The sequence below is a fragment of the Uranotaenia lowii genome, chromosome 3 (assembly GCF_029784155.1).
Source record: "Uranotaenia lowii strain MFRU-FL chromosome 3, ASM2978415v1, whole genome shotgun sequence".
Taxonomy (NCBI): domain Eukaryota; kingdom Metazoa; phylum Arthropoda; class Insecta; order Diptera; family Culicidae; genus Uranotaenia; species Uranotaenia lowii.
In genome coordinates, this window is record NC_073693.1 from 126,442,165 (window position 1) to 126,465,037 (window position 22,873).

The 22,873-nt window shown below is 33.4% G+C and overlaps 1 protein-coding gene across 4 annotated transcripts in view; it reads left to right on the forward strand.

Annotated features, from left to right (window-relative positions):
• LOC129755239 (radial spoke head protein 3 homolog A) overlaps positions 1-22,873 on the forward strand; it is a 95,905-nt gene that overhangs the window by 48,224 nt on the left and 24,808 nt on the right. For 3 of the 4 annotated variants that reach the window (XM_055751627.1, XM_055751624.1, XM_055751625.1), the window contains one exon: positions 21,267-21,342. In XM_055751627.1, the coding sequence (XP_055607602.1) occupies positions 21,267-21,342 (76 nt within the window). Of the gene's footprint in view, positions 1-21,266; positions 21,343-21,718; positions 21,761-22,873 lie in introns of all 4 variants that reach the window. The other variant, XM_055751626.1, reaches the window with a different exon arrangement.

Sequence of the window (22,873 nt, forward strand, 5' to 3'; positions counted from 1 at the left end):
ATTCTCAATCTGCGAATTGAGGGGAGGTGTTGAAACTTACGGTTTTCCTTGGGAACAGCAAGCAGCAACTTCTGCTCCCACGAGCAGAACCAAAACAGTTTGTTTTGGTTCCGCATGCTTTGAGTCAATTCGCAATTGAAACAATAGCGGTGATGATTGAAGATGACAGCTGATGATGGTAAACACGGTATAAATGTTTACATCATCACACGGTCAAGCGAGACAACATAAATTGGGTTCGTGGTAACACAACAGTGTTGCCAGATATTCTGGGTAAGAATATCAAAGTACTCATTGAGAAATGAGTACTTTCCCGGTTAGGGATTATAAGATGTGGAAGTGACAATTAGCTATCGCTAATTAATATAGTTGTAATCTAGTGACCTCATAGACGAAACATGAATAAAGATAACTCTATTCCACCACTGAAACCTGCGTTGAATTATTCATTTCAACAATTGCAACGTTCCAGAATGAGAAAATTCCATAAAGGAAAACATATTTCATATTATTATTTTCTTCAATACAGTTAATTGATGCGGGACAAAGAATTTAGCATGTGGTCAAGCTTCTATTTCAAATGCTCTTCGCTCTTTTCACCACCTTAGAATTTTCTTCTGATCTTCTATCCGTCTTTCATTTCAACTCTTTAACCCTCACCGATAAAGCCGCAAATTCATTTCATAAAACAAATTCACGGTGATTTCTCCTCTTAAAATAATAAAAAAAAAAAAGGAAAACATATTGTGTAACCAGCTGACTTCGGATTAATAACCAAATGCTGGTCTTGCTTATTCATACCGAAAAAGAATTTTTCATGAAATTTCCATAAATAATCAATTTTTTAGTCTTCTGCTTTAGTCTGCTGAATCTGCTGAACTCTCCAGCAAGTTCAATGATTTCAACGATCGATTAAAATGTAACAATTTTTAAAAGTTATAGGTATATATATATTTTGTGTTTCAATCTGATTCGTGCAAACTCATCAAAATTAAATATTTTTGTTTGAATTTTGACTTTAAAAATGCTATATCACTAATGTAAAAAAAAAAATTAACGAGAAAAACAAGGAATTCCTTGAAAATTTCTACGTACGTGAAGACTACATGTTTCTTATTAGCGAATATTTTTACTCTATAATCAAAATCTTTTGAATGAATAAAACTGTTCCGTTTTTTTCTCAAAATCTCTCCTCGATCATCAACTCCTGTAATGTAAGGAACAAATCCGGCTAGAATTTCATCTTACAACCATTCCCCATTGATTCCAATCAAATAACAATTTTATGAAGTTTCACTGACTTACACTGAAAAAACCTTAATTTAGCCTCAATAGAAATTCATTTTTTCAACATATACAGGGTCCGGCAATTGAACTGCTACATTACTTCAAGAGTAATTATTTCGTTGCACACGAAACGGTATTGAACGACCCCTCGTCGCTTTGTTTACGTTAAGTCTTAGCTATCATATTGGGTGTAAGTGTTACTTTTGTAATCAGGTGTTATCCGGAAAAATGGATCTCTAACAGAAACGTAGCGCTGTGGTTTCTAGCTGGCAAACGGCAGAAAGACATAGTTCGTGAGCTGTCCGATATAAGTGTGAGCAGAATTTTTGTATACCGTACAGTTAAAAGATACCTGGAGACCGGAAGTGCCAAAAACGGTATGGTGGGGGACGCCGACCTATTGTGGTGACACCTGCCATGGCGAAGATCGTCAAGAAGCGCCTTAGAGAAATCCTCGTCGTAGTGCCACTAAATTGGCAGAGGATCTCAACATATCAGATCGAAGTCTCCGTCGGATCCTGAAAGATAAACTTCAGATCAAGCCCTACAAAATCCAAAAGGTTCAAGACCTTACGGTGAAGCAGAAACAAGAACGGGTAAAAAGAGCGAAGGCGCTGCTGAAGAGGGCCGCGGAAGGAAGATCGAAGAATGTCGTGTTTACCGACGAGAACTCTTCACCGTAGCAGTTCGTGAATAAGCAGAACGACAGAATTTGGTTGTCAGACAGATCACGAAGCCATGCCGACTTGCTGACGGCCACCCGGCGACAGAAACCAACATCGGTGATGGTTTGGGCCGGAATCACCCGTGATGGTCGGACTCCGCTGGTTTTTGTCCCTGAAGGAGTGAAGATCAACCGAAATACATATTTTTTTTTTTTTTTTTTAAATATGTCTTTATTGGTCTTTTAATCATTACATTTAAGTTACATTATTAAAGTTAAATTAAAGTGTTCAGATCAATTATGATCAGTTCAACTCTTTGATACAGTTAATTTTAAACATTGTTTATTTGATTTAAATTTGCTTTAGCAATAAATAATTTGTATTATAGGAGAATATCCTGTTGAGCAAAAAAAAATGTATAAACTTAATCCTAAATCCTAAAAACTAACTTAATTGTAAAGAGAACGAATCTCTGCGATGGAAGACTGCATCGATTTGCCTATGAAGTTGGAGATAATTTTGTTGGCCATCTCTCCGATCGATTCTATGCCTGCAATCCGATGAAGATCTTCGGTGCTGTGCCAAGGTGGAAGCCGCAAAATCATTTTCAGAACCTTGTTCTGAATCCTCTGGATGGCTTTCTTCCTCGTCGCGCAGCAGCTAGACCAAATCGGAACTGCATACATTATCGCTGGTCGAAAGACCTGTTTGTAGATTAACATCTTATTTCGCAGACACAACCTGGATTTCCTGTTGATGAGAGAATAAAGAGATTTAGTGTATTTATTACATTTAGATTGAATATCTTCAATGTGATTTTTAAAAGTAAGATTCCGATCAAGTGTAAGTCCCAAGTACTTCACGTGATCAGACCATTCTAATGAAACCCCATTAAAAGTTATGGAATGATTTTCATTAGGTTTTAAAAAATTTGCTCTTGGCTTATGGGGAAATAAAATAAGTTGAGTTTTGGAAGCGTTAGGAGAAATTTTCCACATTTTCAAGTAATTCAAAAAGGAATTTAAATTTTGTTGCAATCTACTGCGTACCACCCGTAAATTTCGACCTTTGGCTGAAAGCAAAGTATCGTCAGCAAATAATCTTCTACCTTTTCCTTCTGGTACATCAGGAAGATCAGAAGTAAAAATATTGTTTAAAATTGGCCCAAGTATACTACCCTGAGAGACACCAGCTCTAATGAGTGTCCTTTCAGAGCATGAATTTTGATAGCTTACTTGTAAGGTTCGGCTAGTCAAATAATTTTGAATAATTTTGGTGAGATATACAGGAAAATCAAATCGAGCTAATTTAGCTACTAAACCTTTGTGCCAAACACTATCAAAAGCTTTTTCAATATCAAGAAGAGCAACACCAGTTGAATAACCTTCAGATTTGCAAGCGTTAATCATATTAGTTACACTCAAAAGTTGATGTGTAGTAGAATGTCCATGACGAAAACCAAATTGTTCATCAGGGAAAATAGAGTTCTGATTAATGTGAATCATCATTCTATTCAAAATAACTCTCTCAAATAGTTTACTTAAAGAAGGAAGCAAACTAATTGGTCGATAACTTGATGGCTCTGAAGCACTTTTTCCAGGTTTCAAAATTGGAGTTACTTTGGCATTTTTCCATTTATTGGGAAAATAAGCCAAGTGAAAACATTTGTTGAAGATTTTAACTAAAAAATTTAAAGTGCTTTCAGGCAACTTTTTAAAAAGAATATAGAAAATCCCATCTTCCCCCGGAGCTTTCATATTTTTAAATTTTTTGAAAATCAATTTAAGTGCATCAATATTTGTCTCACAAGAACTTTCAAACACATTTTGCTTTGAAAGAATATCATTAAATTCTAGGGAAATTTGAGCATCAATAGGACTAACAACGTTCAAATTAAAATCATGAGCAGACTCAAATTGTTGGGCTAATTTTTGAGCTTTTTCTGAATTAGTTAAAAGAAGTTTATCCCCATCTTTCAAAGAAGGAATTGGCTTCTGGGGCTTTTTCAGAATTTTAGTTAATTTCCAAAATGGCTTTGAGTAGGGTTTTATGTCCTCTACTGCTTTAGCAAAATTTTCATTACGAATGAAATTTAAACGACGTTTGATCTCTTTTTGAAGGTCGCAATAAATAAATTTTAAATAAGAATCCCTAGTACGTTGATATTGGCGTCGACGAATGTTTTTCAGTCGTATCAAAAACTGAAGATCATCATCAATTAAAGGTTGATTAAATTTATGTTTAACTTTAGGTATTGAAGCGGCTTTAGCATTGACTATTGAAGTTGTCAAATTTTCTACAGCCAAATCAATATCTTCTATTGAATTCAGTGGAACGTTTACATCTAAATTACGTTCAATAAAATTCATATATCGCTCCCAGTTAGCCTTTTGAAAGTTAAAAGTTGATTTAAAAGGGTTTTCAACGGGACTTTGGGATAAAGAGAAAGTTACTGGAAGGTGGTCTGAATCGAGGTCCGCATGAGTAACTAATTGACTACAATGCTCGCCTAAATCCGTTAGAACCAAATCAATTGTGGAAGGATTTCTAATTGAAGAAAAACAAGTACGCCCATTAGGATATTCAACAGTATAATAACCTGCAGAGCAATCATTAAACAAAATATTCCCATTAGAATTTGATGAAATATTATTCCAAGATCGGTGTTTTGCATTAAAGTCACCAATAATAAAAAATTTAGATTTATTTCTGGTGAGTTTTTGTAAATCTCCCTTTAAAAAATTTTTCTGTTCACCGCTGCATTGGAATGGCAAATATGCGGCAACAATTCCAGTTCAATTCCAATTGTTTCTAAGACTTTTGTATTGAAAGAAGGAAGAAGTCTAAATTTGAGACGACTATTGATGACAATAGCTACACCCCCACCTTGTCGATCATTTCGTAAAATTTTAAAGAAAGCATTGCTTTTCAAGTTATTGACTGGCTTTAAAAAAGTTTCAGTGATGGCAGCAATATGTATGTTTTGAGTTTTCAAAAATAAAAAGAACTCGTCTTGGTTAGCCAGCAAAGATCTAGCGTTCCAATTCATAATATTTAAACATCTATTTGGATCCATGAGGGAATCGTAAAGTCATAATAATTTTGTTAGCATAATTAAAAGAAATTTGGAAAGCTTCAAACATTGAATTTGCTTTCAACATAAGTTGCATCATTTCCATTAAGTTTTGATGCAAAAATTTTAATTTTTCCTCAGTAATCTCACCCAAATCAACAAAATTGTTAGGATCAGAAAATGAAGGAGAAGAACAAGTATTTGAATTTCGGGGTTTTTCCCAAGCCTTCGCATGAACGTTGAGACTTGGTTTTTTCCCATTTTTATAAGTTATACCTGAAGAGGGCAACCCATTTTCAACCACCTCTGAGAACGATAAACAACGAGTCTGTGGCGCAGAATCAGCCCAGGTAACATTAAAATCACTTCGGGTATTACCCAGCCGTGATTCCAATGTAGGCCGAGGCTGACTGCGAGCAGGCAGGTTGTTTGCCGGCCTGACGTGTGAAGACGAAAAAGAGGAAGGAGGAGAAGAAACTTTTCTGGAAACTTTGGGGTTTTTCCTAGAAGCAACAATTTTTGCCCTAACGGGACAGTCTAGAGAATTCGAGGAATGATTACCTGCGCAATTTGCACACTTGAAAAATTCTGTTTTTGGTTTATCACCACCATAAAGGCATTTAGATTTTTCATGATCGAATGAGCCGCAAAACATGCATCTGGCATTCATTCTACAATTTTTAGTGCCATGACAAAAAGCTTGACAACGACGACATTGCGTAATATTTTGTAAAAAATTGGTAGTAGATTTACAAAAAGGTTCAAATTTTACTCGACAATGAAACATAAGACGAGCCTTTTCGAGAATTTGCAAATTATTAACCTGATCTTTTTTAAAATGGATCAAATAAAGTTCAGGAGCAAAACCAACACTACTGGTATTATTCGTGTTGGTTCTTTTCCTCATTTGAATTACTTGAATTGGAGAAAAACCTAACAAAGAATTTAATTCAGCTGTGATCTCATCCGGTGTCTGATCGCCGGTGAGACCACGAAGTACAACTTTAAAAGGACGATCACTTCTAGTGTCGTACGTAAAAAATTGGTGTTTTTTATTATTCAAATAATTTAAAATTTTTTGAAAATCATTAAAAGATTCCGCCAATATACGAGCAGTTCCCCTTCGACCGATCTGAAAAGAAATCTTCACATCCTTGACGGAAGTGACGATTTCTTTTCGAAAGGCATTGAAGTCAGGAATCGTGACCGTTATTGGTGGAATCTTTTCGTTTTTAAGAGTATAAGAAGAAGAAGGTTTCTTAGTACTCTTATCAGAATTAAATATGAATATTTCCTCATCACCGATGTTATGAAGGACATCGAATGAGTTGGAAATTTCAACTTTTTTGGGCGATGGACCTGAATTAGGTTCGGCAATCCGTTTCCTACCGGCCCTTGAGCCAGCCGATGACTTCCCCATGCTGGAAAGAAAAGAGAAAATATGAATAAAAGAAAATGAAAATAATTTTAGCACTGAAAAGTGCTGATTGAAATACAGGTAAGGAAAAAATAAATAATGTAAAATGTTCCTGCAGGTACACAGCAACGATACGATGCTCCGGCGTACGTGTTGACGGCTCAACGGTATAGATGGAAGTGACCGAAATACATATCGGGAACTAGTTCTACAGAATGTCGTCGAACCGTGGGCACGTCGACATTTTGGCTCCAGGGATTGGGTTTTCCAACAGGACTCGGCGCTGGCTCACAAAGCGGAGAAAACCCAACTTTGGATTGCGCAACATTTTCCAGGGTTCATTTCGAGCTCCGAGTGGCCGGCGAGTTCGCCAGACCTGAACCCTATGGACTTCGCTGTTTGGAGTATGTTGGAGGCCGAAGTCTGCTCTAAGAAACATGAAGGTGTGGAGGTCCTGAAGCGACATCTCGTGGCAGCCTGGGATGAAATATCACAAGAACACCTGTGGGTCTCCTACGATGCGTTCCTCGGCCGTCTGCGGCGAGTGGTTAAACTCAAGGGTGAACAAGTCGAACTTTACCAGTGAATTTTGAAAATTAATTTGTTTTCAAGAGAAATTGAATGAACAGTAAGTTGTTGTTTTGATCAATTTATATGTTTATTTCAATTGCCGGACCCTGTAAAATCAGTCAAATATAATGTTTATTGTGTTTTATTTTTCTCAAACAAAGAACCATTTTTCAAAGTTTATATAAGACAAAATAAAAAAAAAACTCGTTTAGTACTTAGCATTTAAGGTAGCTAGAATATTTTGAGACATATCCGGACCAAGCAGATCCGGGTAATTGTAACTAAAACCTGGCTAAATCCGGACTTCGACTTCGAAATTATCAACCCAAAAAAATACACCTGATTTTTTTAAACGAAACACATCAGCAGATCTCAAATCGTATTTGAGGCTTCCGAAGCTTCAAGATTATTTAAATAAAACTTTCTAAAAAACCGTTTTTGGGCTCAAAAATAAAAATTATAATAATTTAATTTAAGTTTTTTATTCAATTTTGGAAATGAATCTGTGCGAAATCCAGTCTGTTTTCAACGAAATCCGGACAAACGGGCCTGACTTAACTTTTCCTAAATATTGTGTCAAATATTAGGACAAGTCTGAACAGGGGAAAAAAGGAAAAAGGCAAAAAATCGCGGAAACGGTTTTTTTTTAATTATCTGACACAGATCTTCACCAAAATTGGATTCATTTTTACGACTTGGAAACACATGTTTTTTTTAGATGTCCAGCTTTTTTATTTTTGAGTTAGATTTGGTTTTATTTTTTGTAAATAAAATAAAACCAAATTTCAAAGCAACATAACTCTGTTTTTTACGGAAATCATAAAATCATCACATTAAAACGCATTTATTTAAATAAAATATTTAAATAAAATTAAGTTGTAAACAAGCTTCAAGTGGTGTCTAAAAGTACCGTCTGAATCACCGAGTATTCTACAAATAATACTGCGCTCAGTTTTGCAATAATAATGCAAAACTGAGCGCATTACCGAAAAACTGGTGCAATACTGGGCATAAACGAATATGATATTACATTATTGGTTGAAACTTGAAGTCAGTTGTGCTATAAACACTCTACAAAGCACGAAAAATAGTGTTCTACCTTCTTTGATAAGTACCATTGTTCCCATATTGTAAGATGCGCGCGTGCTACCGTAAACTGGGGGAACTTTGATCACTTTTTTCATTCATTTTTGAACATTTTGGCTTTTTCGTAATACCTAAAAGTTTTAAAACTCTTACTAAGGTTAGGAGTATAAAACATGATAATTGATTGCTTTAAATTCAAACGACATTGGTGGTTATAATTAAATGTTTGTTGCAAAACCAGAATTCGAGTTTCGGGGTAACTTAGATCACTCTAGTTTTTACGTATCTCAACATCTTCAAATTTGTTGATTTGATGCCATTAAGCACAGAAGGCTCAAAACATCGATAACAGTATTTTTTTTGTTTGGACTCAATTGAATTTTTCAACGTTTTCTTTCAAAAACAAATATACTCGAAAGATGGACAACGTTGCTTTGTATAGGAGCAAAAATTATAAACATTGCTCATTTTTTTGGCCTCAAAAACAAATAAAATTTTACCTTCATGCAATTCCCTAAGTCCTCATACTGTTCCTGTGTTGTTTTTTCTTCAAACTTAAACATTTGATAGGATTTTTACCCATTTATTTCTATACGGGCTTTTTCATGGAAAATGACCTTTTTTTAATATCCAAAAATTATCATCAAATAACACTAAAACCTAACCCAAAACATGCAAAAAAGTTGAACTGTCTCATAAAATAACCCATTTGCTCCTAAATGCTTAAAATTTGATCAGGAGAGACGTTTGTTTGTAAGCCTTAAAAAACAGTTTTTTTTAAGATTTTAAAATTATATTTTAAGTAGTATAAAAAATCTTCTAATAAAAACCAAATTTGGATTATTTGTAACTCAATTTACAGGCTTTCAAACGTAGTAAACAGTTTTCAGATATTTTAACTTTATACTTAGTTATTAATGATTATCTGCAAACATTTCATGTTGATCAAAGTTACTCCGCTGATCAAAGTTCCCCCAGTTTACGGTACCTTATTATGTCAGTGCAGTTGTTCGACCATTGTTTGTTTTCGATTCAAAAAAAGATTTATTGTCACTATTTCTTTCTTAACTCTCAAAGAAGACATCGGCTCACTTTGGTGTCTTCAGATGAAAGTTGCATCATAATTTGGGCTAGGTACAACGGTATAAATTGCAGAATACTCGGTGATGCAGACACACTTTTAGACATCATTTAAAGCTTGTTAACAATTTTTCATGTTAAAGATCATTACTTAATTTTTTAAATATTTTAATCGAAAAGCTGGTAACATTTCAATGCGTTTTGGTGTGATATTTTATGATTTCCGTTGATAAATAACAGAGTTATGTACCTTTGAAATACGGTTTTATTTTATTTACAAAAAAAATACAACCAAATCTAATTCGAATAATAAAAATGCTAGACATCTGAAAAAATACATGTGTTTTCAAGTCGTAAAAAATGAGCCCAATTTTCAATTTCGGTGAAGATCTGGAGACCCCCGGCGCAAACCCGTTAGTTGATAAAAAAAAATACTATTATTAAATCACCGACCAGTGAGTGAGTAACAAATTTTGTTTCATAAAAATGATCCTTATAAAAACTTGTTTTAGGTCTTCAAGAAAGTTTTTCATAGAACAGGTTTGCAAATTTCATCAAACTGAACATGCCTGACGCATTATACAAAATTTTTGTTGATTTTTTTTTTGGTGCTGGCGTGAATTTTATCTTTAACGAAACAAAAAAAAATCTTTAACGATTACAACTATTTAAAAAAAACTGCTCAATTTTTTGTCGAAACGGAAAAAAATGCTGCAGCGAATTCCTAATAACCTAATAACCTAATAACCTCAGCGTTAGGTCCGGGTAAAACCGGGCAATCTGGCAAGCTTATCGCTTAGCATCACCATCACGATCTGGTTGAGTTAAGCTTTCTTTAAGCACGTTCTAGCGATGTTAATCGATTGAAGAAAATATTCTATTGTAGAAGAACCACTTGAATTCAAAGCTTAAGTCGAATTGCGGATAAAATAGAACAATTCTACCGAGTGAAAAATAAATATTTTTAATCAAATTATGAATGAATAGACGAGTTCAATTAAATAAGCTTGATAGATGATCAAAAAACGGTTCACGGTGTGTTTCGTAGAAGGACTTAAAGAAAAAAAAATACAGTAATGCTAATTTTTGCATGGGTAGAAAGTAGAGCTTCTTCCGGTTCATTTTCACCGAAAATTAAAATATTTTGTCGGTGACCTCCCATACAAAATATTTTTTTAAAAATTTTCTATTTGAATTCTTCAAAAAATAAATATATTTTTAGTGTTTTATAATTTTAGAGGTGCTTATTCTCTTAATTTTAACTTTGAATACCTTTAAGTTGAATTCAACAATGTCATCAATAACTTTGAAAAATTTTCAAATTTTTTTTTAACAAGTTACAGAGCTGTTCAACATATAAAATGCTTAAAAAGTATCTTCTAATCCTAAAATTTAAAAAATTGCTAGCAAATCTTGTCAGCAGTCTGAGAGGGTCAAATTATCTGAAATTATTAGACTTATTTAAAATAATATGAATCCATTTATGAATCCATTAAAATCCATTATCTTTAGATTTTCTGATTGTGGGAGCTGGAGGGAATTTCATTGAAAAAAAGCTCAATGATTAAGAAAATGAGTAAACACTAGGCACCGCTATAGCTTTTAAATGATAAAGCTTATCGTGATGCGGTCTGGAGTAGAAACGTTTGCCTTAATTTAAGCTTTGAAAAAACATTAATAGGATAATGAATATTGAAAAGTTAACGATACGTTAAAAGTAATTTTTGATGAGAAATCAGTTTTTATACTTCTCCTGAGTTAAATGTCTCAAAATTCCATTCGCACTTCAGACTCAATGCAAATCGCTACTGCAGTTCAATTTAGCTTAAATTTTTCTTGTTAGTGTCTTTGGATACAATGATCATTATAAGCATGGAGATTCCTTTAACTTTTTTATTTTTATTATTTTTTGTAGCCCTGATGCACTCTGTGATTCTTCCATTTTATTCAAAGAGCTAGCATTACTGTTGAGGTTAAATAATCTTAGCTTCTTTGGTTTCCAACACACTATATTATTTAAATAATCTCTTGAATTCTTTGTTTTAAATAAAATTTTACAGTTTTTTTTTAAATAACTTTATTTAATGATGAATCTAATATAAAACTTCGAGAAATTTGAAATTTTTCCAAAAAAAATGCATTTTAATCTTTTTGTCGATCTTAATGTACACAAATTAACAGTAGGGGAGAGTGGGGTATCGTGGGCCATGGGGAAACGTGGGCCACTTTTAATATCTCAGATGTGTGTTGAGATAAAAATCTCAAACCAACTGTCATCATCGTCGCTTTGCGTGAACATATATTTCTATATGTTGTTGACTGAAATACGCATCATATGCTTCTTTTATTTATCAAGATAAAAAAAGTTAGAAAAATTTACTTACATAATTAAAAAAACACCCGATAATTTCATCGATGGGAAACCTAAAGTGCATTACAAAAATATGCTCATACGCTTATGATCTTAGTTTTGTCATGATCTTTCACATGGAGAGGAATTTTTGATGAAACATCAATGTGTCACACAAACGCAACCAATTTGCAAATCTTAGCTTGTGGGGAATCGTGGGCCACACATCTTGGATCACCTATATTTTTATGTTTTTATACACATTAAGAACTTAAAATACGTTATACCTATCTGTAAAGTTTTCTTATGCCAAATGAAGAGTTATGAAAAATATTTTGTCCATCCTGTATAAGAAATTTTGCCAAAACGTTCGCGAGCCAGGTTTTGGAATCTATGCGATCATACACAGCTCTCTTTTTTATTTCATCATCTGAAATCGCTTTAAATTAACGAAATGAATTAAGAAATCAAAGTTTTGGGTCAACTCATAAACTTTGCATGTTATTTGGTCAATTTGGGTTTGGTGGCCCTCGATTCCCCACCATTTTTTAAAATCCAAAAAATATTACTTTATTTCAAACAGTCAGAATTTGGGGAAAATAACTTATTAAAAATATGGAAAAAATATCTTATGATACCTTGAAAATGTAGAAAACCATACCATTTTTTATTTTCATTTTATCTTTTATAATAAAGAAGTTATGAAACAACGAAAAAAAGTGGCCCATGATTCCCCACTCTCCCATACTGTTGGCAAAAGTGAATTGCAAATGATCGATAGCAAGCTAGCCTACAGCGCCTAACATTCATTCGATTTTGCTCATCCCTTACTTATTTTAGTTATTCTACTGTACACTGAAGTTTTTCTTTATTATTAAATAAAACCATAAGGAAGCATTAATGTTACAGTAAAACAATCATTACTTCTACAATTTTATACCAATTATAGTAAAAACTATAGAAATCATTGGTTTGAATAAACCATAGAAATCCATAAAAACAAAAAAACGCATAAATCTGGTCTAAAACGTCGATAAAATTGAAATATCTCTTGAAAAAAAAATCGTTTTTCATCGTTCAACAAGATCATGAATTCGAAAATATCAACAGTACTTCAATGTTTAAGCAAAAATGAAGTTCAAATGATTAATAAAAAATTTATTCATCATCAATATAAGAAAAAGAAATTTAAAATTGATGTTATGTAGCGGAAGATAAGCGGATTCCAGTGCAAGTACTTTAACTTTTAACTAAATTTTGTTGAAAACTTTTCTTCTAAGATATGTGCAAATTTAATCTTAATCTTTAAATTTAATTAAAAAATGCCATAAACGAGTGACATCGTCAAAAATTTATTTTTGTTTTCTAAAGTGCGTACCCATATGCATCAGAGCCTGCAAATGTGATGGAAATATTTCAAAGGACAATTTTGAAAAAATGAAAAGATTTATAATATTTTGTTGGAAACCAATCAAATGATATTGGACTGTTCTTATTCATGTATCATAATTTTTTTTTAACCAGAACTTGTTCTCCAAGACACACACATATGAATATAAATTCATGTTACATTTGGATAACACCAATAACAACAAGGGTATTCCAAATAATAAAATTTTAAATAAAATGTTCATATCAAAATAAGTTTTCCAGATGATCCAAATCACCTATCTTTCCAGGCGTTTACATTTTTTATTGTTTCAGGTTGACAAAAACTTGAGTGAAAATATAAATATAAATTTTCCATGAAAAAAGTTACTATTACATTGCACTGGAATAATTTTACAGATAATAATTTCTAAATATGGACTACAAATCTTCAAAAAAACAAAACGTATGGGGACTCACCGACCAAATATTTTAATTTTGCCTGAAAATGATTCAGAAAAGGCTAAATTTTCCATTTCTTAAAAAAATTGAGTTACCGTAAACTGGGGGAACTTTGATCAGCGGGGTAACTTTGATCAACATGATTTTTTTGGAGATAATCATCATTAACTAAGTATAAAGTTAAAATATCTGAAAACTGTTGACTTCGTTTGAAAGCCTGTAAATTGAGTTACAAATAAGCTAAATTTGGTTCGGAATAGGAGATTTTTTATATTTCTTAAAAAATAATTTTAAAATCTCAAAATATCTGGTTTTTAGAAGGCTCACAAACAAACATCTCTCCAGATCAAATTTAAGCATTTAGGAGCGAATGGGTTGTTTCATGTGAAAGTTAAACTTTTTTCTTGGTTTAGGTTAAGTTTAAGTGTTGTTTTTATGGTCATTTGATGATAATTTTTGGATATTGAAAAAAAAAACGGTCATTTTCTATGAAAAAGCCCGTATAGAAAAAATGGCTAAAAATCCTATCAAATGATTAAGTTTGAAAAAAAAAGATCAAGGGAACAGTACGAGGACTTAGGGAATTGCGTGAAAGCAAAATTTTATTTGTTTTTGAGGCCAAAAAATATTGAGAAAAGTTTATAATTTTTGCCCCTAAATGTATGCAGTAGCATTATCCATTTTTCGAGTTTATTTGTTTTTGAAAGAAAACGTTGAAAAATTCAATTGAGCCCAAACAAAAAATACTGTTATCGATTTTTTTAGCCTTCTGTGCTTAATGCCATAAAAACAATAAATTTAAAGATGTTGAGATTCGTAAAAACCGTAGCGATCAAAGTTACCCCGAAACTCGAAATCTGGTTTTGTAACAAACATTTAATTATAACCACCAATGTCGTTTGAATTTCCTGCAATCAATGATCATGTTAAATACTCCTCACCTCAGTAAGGGTTTTAAAGTTTTTAGGCATTACAAAAAAGCAACCCCTTCCAAAATATTGAAAAATGAATGAAAAAAGTGATCAAAGTTCCCCCAGTTTACGGTACTGTTTTTTTTTTCTTTTAAACATCTTCCATAAACACACCGCGGGTTGCTAATAATTTCAATTTCTTTCTTTACATTTCGGATTTTAAATTACTTTGAACTACAACATTTTCAACTTAAGTGTTCGCAGTATACAAAGGAAGAAGTTTTCTTGAGAATTCAATTTTATACTAATTTCATTTATCAATATTTTATTACTTCCTATGAACTATTTTAGCTGAAGGGACATATAGGCATTCTGAAAGTATCTGGTAAGCCTAAGCTAACATGAAATCGTAATAGTAATAATAATATTTATTAGAGACCTTTTAACCTTGAGAGGTCATTCGGGTCTGATGAAATCGTAATTAAAAATGGTAATTTCAAACGCCTGTAAAACTTTTTGAACCACTATCTTAAAAATGCTTCTATTGACTGATTTTTCATGCTTCATTTACGACACGCGTTGCCCAAAAACAAGTTGAATCGGGCGGATGATAAATTAGTTTGTAGATTTGTGTAATCTTCCATCAATTGAAGTGAAGTGATTTAGGATAATTTGACGGGGCGGCAATTGACTCTCAAATGGGTCTCTTCCTTTTCTCCGAAAAAGTTTGATCAATATTACCTGAATCTGGAATTTTTTAAAGAGTTTTTATAATGCTGAGAATATCTATCAATTTTGACATACAATTTAAAACAGGTTTTAACCTGAAATCTAGATAGAAAACTTAATTCTATGTTTCATAAAATTCGCATGATCCGTTACACGTATAACTTTTTTTTGTGATAAGTGGAAAATAACGTCACAAACAGTCAAAATCACTCAGTTTTTTTTTCTTGGGATTTTCAACCAATCGGATGATTCATGCCTAAAATCACTTAATATGTTGCAATTAGGAACACCTTCTCTAATTATGCAAGAACTTTGCTCACAATAAAAGAAGTACATTTTTAGGCTGCTTTTCTTTAAAGTCATTAAAATGCTTTCATTTTTTTTTCCTTTCAAGTTTATGAAGATCAATAATAACGTGCAATTACACACCGAAGGCTGTTGGCAGCGACACGAGACCTTATTTTATGGTCAACATTTGCATAATTCTGTAATGCAAACTTCGCTGGAAATAACCTTGTTTGCATTCCTGGCACCTAGGCCTGTATACTTTCCTCCTATGCAAATGTCTGCTGCAGCAACAATTGAAAGGATGTGAAAATTCGTTTCAAACAACAACAAAAAATGTAAAGCCAACGAAAGAAAAAGCTATAGGAGTGCATATTTTCAACTGTCGCTCAACTTATGTATGCCGAGAGGTTTCGCCGAACAGCCGCCAGCGGTCAGCACAATCGCGCTAACGTTCATGTAGGTATTTAGGTTCGAAAGCTGACATTGAATCTGCCGGAAAGAAATTCAATGGGCTGAAAATGGCCGCTCGGAAGTCGTATTTCTTTTGCTGCTGAAAAGGTTGCGGTCTATGTTTGGGTAGACCGTTTAGCATATGGTTAATATTTTTGGTATAGCTCTATCGGTATATTTCACTATAGATCTGGATGTTAAAACAAATATACATTGATAAAAAGGTAGTGTTCAGCAGACTGGCCCATTTTACGGGAAAGGGATTTTACATATCACTAGTATGTGATCAAATATAGAAGTTATTTCAAACAGTCAAACCTGAAATAAAAACACTCATCACAGGTGATCGTTCTCAGGCTTTGCTTGCTATACGTGTACCCATATATTGATTGAACTTATTCAGAAGCAAGGTCACATCAGGCTTTCGATATGACCTATTCCGCTGAAAGCGAATAAATTGTCGCCATGTTTTCCCTGAATTACCCATATTGTATTGCTCCATTCTGATTTTCCCTGTCAACATCGAAGGGGACAAACGCGGAACCAGGCTAGTATCGGCGTCCTAAATCTCCAACACGTAGAAGGGAATGGGGGCAGAAACAGGGTCAGGAAGTTAATAGACGTACCGGCAAACTAAGGGTTTTGTTAAAATATTTACTCCAGCCGGGTTGTTTTTTCGGGTCATTTGGATCCGTTGAGATTCCTCGGAACAGTTTTTCCATGTAAGCAGTGGACATAGTTTATCGATAAAACTGTAATCAAAAATAACTAATTAGATTTTCTTAAATCATTAACGAAAAATATAAACTCTTATCACTGTACAGTATGGCCCATAATTAATGCAAAAATCTGTCATCAAAGTGCAAAGACACTTTTCTGGATTTCTTCATGATTTAAAAACCATTCTATTCATTCAGGAATATAAATAAACATTTCCATCTTCGTGGAAACGTGGACCACCCTTAATATCTCAAATGTGTGTTAAGGTAAAAAATCTTAATGCAACTGTCATCATCATCGCTATGCGTAAGCATTCCGTATGTTGTTAAATTGAGATGCTTCTTTTATTTTACATACGAAGAAAAAATTACCCACATAATTAAACAAGCACCTGCAAATTGCATCGGTGTAATCATAAAAAAATATATATGCTCATAACTATGCTTAAGGTCTTAGTTTTGTCTTGCTCTTCCAGATAGAATGGAATTTTACATAATATACTTAGCAATGAGTCGCAAGCAATGTGCACAATTTGCAAAACATAGCTCGTGGGGAATCGCATGGGCTGCTTAAGTGGTTTATCGTGGGTCACTTTAATTTGTGTGTTTTAATACACATTTATAATTTAAAAAACCATTTTCCCTTTTTGTAAAGTTTTCTGATGCCAAATGAAGAGTGATGAAAATATTCTACCAAATTTCCCAGAATATTTTTCACCAGATCGAACCATTTCCCAGAAAAGTTTTCGTTAGAAGTATAATTTCCCAGAAAATTGAATATATTTGTCCGAATTAGAATTCGGAATTGGCGGTTCTTATACATTGGTCGTGAAAGCTAGGGGTGATTCCTTAGCCCCGTCTGCCGGCGGGCAATATGTCTTTCAAGTTTAAACGCGCTGTTTGAGGATTCGGCAACCAAAATGATTTTTAAAAGGATGGACGCTGGATAGCATAAAATCAATTAAAATATTCAAACCTTTTACAAAATACAATACAAGTGTTTTATTTTTAAAATCTTTTGAAACAAATTAAATGTCTAATGTTTAATTGCGTTATGCACGAAAAATAAAAAAGGTAAAATTTAACGAGAATTGAGGTGATTTTATTTCCACCCATATTTCTCGGTAAAAAGCAAAAAGGTAAATTTTACTTTTTTTTTAATTTACCTAGCAAAAAGGTAAATTTTACCTTTTTCGCATTCACTTAGCAAATTAGTAAATAATACAGTTTTCCCATTCACTAATTTAAAAGGCAAATGCTAGTTGGTTTGGTTGGTTTCTTCAATAAAAATCAGAGCATCAATTTTTCAAGGCTCACTTTTGATGTGACTACTTATTTTTTTTCACAATCACGTTTTCTAACTGATTTGACTACCAGTTCAACACCCACGTGAAGTCAAATTGATTCGAGTGACTGTAAACTGTATCGTACACGGAAAATTAAAAAAAGGTAAAATTTACCGAGAAGCGAGCTGATTTTTTCCACCTCTTTTTCGAGGTAAATTTTACCTTTTTTCCCATTCACCTAGAAAAAAGGTAAATTTTACCTTATTTCAATTCACCTAGCAAAAAGGTAAATTTTACCTAGAAAAATGGTAATTAATACAGTTTTCCCATTCACTGATTTAAAAGGTAAATGCTAGTTGACTTAATTGCATGGTTTCTTAAAAAAAAAATAAAAACAAAATCCATTCCAAAATTGATATTTATTTCAAATAAATAGGGACTTTAACCTTAAATTTAATTTTTAAATGTATCTCAGTGTTTAAAATTTTTTTTGAGGCAAGTCCTTTCTTCGCCAGGCTTTTAGCAATTAGACTTTCGCGTTCTTCGGAGCCACTATGGCCGCTGAATTCTCCTGCATGTCCGTCCGGTCTGGTCAGATCCGGCTTTTCCGGAATGATCTGAAGGGCAATCTGAAGCTCTGTAGGCCGATCTGAAACAAAAGCAATTATTATGACGAGTAGAGATGTACCGAATATTTGGTAGGCCGAATACCGCCCAAAAACCGTTAAGCCGAATATTCGGCTCACCGAATAGTTTAGCTAAGTATTCGGCCGAATAGGCCGAATATTTATTTTTTTAAATTGTATTTTGATCATCGTTATTCCAAATTTTCTTGATATACCCAGCCTTGCCCATAAATCCATTAAAGAAATCGAGAAAAGTCAAATCTGACCGGGATAGCCAGATAGTTTTTAAACTTTTCCAAGATTTATTCAGATTATATACTAAATCAAATAAAATGGTTGAAAGTATGATATGGTTTAAGATCATCGTTCTTTTTAGTAACTATTCTGGGAGACATCCAGTTGAATTTCGACATACATCCAATTCGATACCAAAAATCAATTTCAAATAGTTTGGCACCTGTTTTGTCGCAGATTTCACTGGAACCCAATCTTTTTGGTGATTAACGTCTTAAAAGCGAGAAGTCATCTGATGTCCTTTCAGTTAATCGTGATATTTTGAGAAGCGACCTCTACTTAAAAAAATCTGATTGAAAATAATTGACTTTAAAAGATGCGGAGAATTATGATGGGAATACAAGAAAAATGAAATTATCGCTTTCCTTTCCTATGGAAAACTAAACAGAATATTCGTCCGAATATTCGTTTGAACGAATAGTTGAAAAGGTCAATATTCGGTATTTGGCCGTTCGCCGAATATCACTATTCGGTACATCTCTAATGACGAGAACCAGCACAACTAAATGGTATCTAAGAAAACACTTACCATTCTGTTCCGATTTCTGAAAGACAAAAAGGCTTAACCTCAAAAAACGGGTTCGGCAAATAGTAACCGTTTTGTTTAATTCATTCCAGGTCAACTTCACCTCGCTACGAGGTAAGTTTTACCTTATTTGGATTTACCTTTTTTTCGAGGTGAATTATACTTTTTCATTCAGCTCAATTCATGAGAACTTCACCTCGCTACGAGGTAAGATTTACCTTTTTTGGATTCACCTTTTTTCTCGGTGAATTGTACCTTTTTTAGCATGATTCAGGTAAACTTTACCTCACTGTGAGGGGTATTTCACTTCGTAAAGGTAGAAGTTACCTTTTCGGCTTCCACGAGCGTTCACCTTGCATCTCGGTAAATTTTACCATTTTACTGTTTTCCGTGTGTGAAACATAAAAATTTAGTTAGATTAGACTAAAGGAAAGTAAAAAAACTAAACAAGGGGCAAAAATCTAAGTTTTATGCCATTCTGGGAAATGTTCCATTCTGGAAAATAGGACTTTTTGGGAAAAACATTCTGGGGAATGGTTCATTCTGAGGTTTGATTTCGAGTATTTGTAATTTTGAGGAAAAATCATTCTGGATAAACGATAATTTTTTTTCATTATTTTGTTTAAATGAGTGAGATAGTTTAAATTTACAACAATTCAGATCTACGCTGTGCAAGTGAAATAAACAAATACGCTTTATAAAGCGTCGCTCGGGAGGACTATTTAGACCCAAAATCTCTAACAACTCTATATCACTTAGTTTTTAAGACACAAGGCAACAAAATACACATTTTTCCGAGTTTAATATGCAAAAATATGCAATTTTTTTTTCTTCAAGCTCGAGTTTTCGAGATAGCTTATCAAAATAGGTCAAAATTCATTTAATTTTTTTTTTTGCATTTTAAGGCTATTTTAAATTTTGAGAAAAAAGGTAAAAGTAATTTTCTTAATTTAACTTTTTCCAATCCTGCAAAATACGGGAATTTTGACAAAAGAAATCAAGAACGTTTGTCAAATTGTTTGAATTGTCTAATTGTTTTGCTCTTTTCAACAAAGTTAAATGATGTTAAACGATTTATAGTCTTCAAAATTGAATACTCAAAAACTATCTTGAATGATGCCAGAATTAGTTGTGTTTTGAATTAAAACCTCATGCATACAAATGAAACTATATGTTCATGAGAGTTGAAAGATTACCCTTTCTAATGCATATACATTTTAGTTTTGATATATTTGCAACTTTCAGAGATATTGAACAACGAAAACATGCAGTTTTAAAAAGAAATCACCCAAAAAGTACCATTAAATTTCAATTAGTGACTGGACACCTTCAACAAAGTTGTGGAGTTTTACAATTGTCACAACTCTCTCATACAAAGTTGGTCTCAAAACTCGCTTCGAAAAAAGTTTAACCAATTTTTCGTTTTTTGAGGTTAGTTTTTGAAAAAATTTCTTTAAAACATGTTGTTGCAAAAGATTGAACTTTAACGTCTTCAACAATTTTTTTTTTTAAACTTGAAACTATGTTTTTTTTGAAGACGTCAAAGTGACAAAATGATAAATAAAAAAAATCATCTCACTAGGTGAATTGACCAGAAAATAATTTACAATAAAATATGCGCATCTCAAGACAATGAAACATTGTAGAACATGTCATAAAGCTATTTTGACATTTAGGCTTCCAAAAAGCCCATGATTGGTCCTTTACAGGAGAAAAAATTGTGTTTGATGATTCGATGTCCCAAAATTAGTCAGATCGTTGAAAACTTAATCCCAAAATCTAATATTCTAAAATCCAATAGACGAAGTCTGAATTCTTTGATAAAAGTTCTTTCTCAATCTCTTTAATCTGCGCAAAATTTTAACTCTCGTTATTATTTCACTGCCAACGGCGGATACGGAAAAATATATTTATTTTATTGTATACACGTTCTCAACCCATCAGAGAACATTCACCTCGAACAGCGTCACCAGCACCAACTTTGTACTAATTTGTTTGTTTTTTTTTCCTTCTTTTTCCGGTCAACTCTGCCTGGTCCTGACGGGGGTGACTGTTTCTTTTTCCGATTTTCTTCAACAGAGAACATTCCTCATACCAGAATGTGATGCACGATCGGCGAGTGGTCAGGGGTAGCAATTTCACCGGATTCCAGTCGGTAAGTTGACGCACGAAATCGAAAGTTCGTACATACCTATGTACCTACTACCTTAATACCCGGCTAACTTACACTAATTTATATCTATGCATAGAAATATAACACCGTACATAAGTATGTATATCGGACTGCCCTCCGGCACAAGTCTCGTTATACAGTCATAGTAGATTCCGTTGGCTACCATTTTATGTACGCATAAAATATTACCCAAAAATGTTTGCAACAATATCAAATTAATTCGTGTAATTTTCTTCATCAACCCATTTCCCGTTTCTTCGCCCAAACAATCCCACCAACAATCCATGACTTCTGACTCTCTGTCCCAATCTCTTTGACAAATTTATCCTGCAAATACCATGCAAAAATAACTTAACAGTGGAACCCTTATTTTGCTTATGCTGGTCTTCTATCAGGAAAGGTGAGTTGGATTCAAAGAAATCGCCAGTTCCTAAATTTGCGCAACAAAATCAATCCTTGTAAAGCAAAACGGCGATTAGAAAGCATTCTCGAATGCCCAAAAGCCTCTCTGAATGTTTGAATTTTCTCCCGCTATAGTTGGCCTTCCGCAACACGTTCGATCCAGTTGTATATTTCAACCATAAACCGAAACTTTCCTTGCAATCCGATTTTTCATCCCCCAAATTCAGGCATACTGATCCACAAGTGTATATTTTGCAACCAAACTCCCTGTCGCTCTAGTCCAAATTGATACCACCTGATAAAAGAATCTTAGCTGCGATCGTGCTCCGCCTCGCTTATAACATACGCTTGATTTTTTCAGCTTTTTAACTTATATTTTTATATAGCTTAATATACCGCTTAGCATCATGATAATACAAACGATAGAAAAAAAAATCCTTCTTAATAGCATTTGCACAAATTCAAACTAAAACACGTTTTCAACTAAATCAACTATGAAATCACGTTAAAAATAGGAACAACCCTAACGCACGACTGATCAAAAACTTGGAACTTACTTAAGCTATTTTATTCTGAAACGATACGCTTGCTGGTGCTATTATTTATGTGAGTAATTCAAAAATCTACATTCATAATTCGCCAAAAAGGTGTTAGGTGTTAGGTCGAATAAATGATAGACTGAATGGTGGGTTGAATTGTTAAATTTGGCTGATCTATAGAAGTTCTATGTAGGGAAAATGGTCGCTTTTGGAGGCAGTCTTCTCTGTATATTTAGCCATTTATTGCGTTAATATTGAGAAACACTGAGTGATTTGCAGCTTTCACAGATCGTCGGCTTTCTAAAGTACTAGACATCCAATTTTTCATTTTTTTTCTAGTTGCTTATCTCCGGGACATCCAGGCGAGACTTTTCAACTAAAAGTCTCTAGTTGGAAATCTGTCAGCTGCTGCTAAATAATTCGTTTTGCTTTCGAATACGAAACTTTTCAAAATATTTCCCCACTAGCGGTCCATATATTTAGCAAACGATTTGACCATCGTAATTTGTTAATTTTACCAGTGGGAAGCTTTTTAACGAAGTGAAGTTAGGCCTTTTTTGATTAGGGCGAAT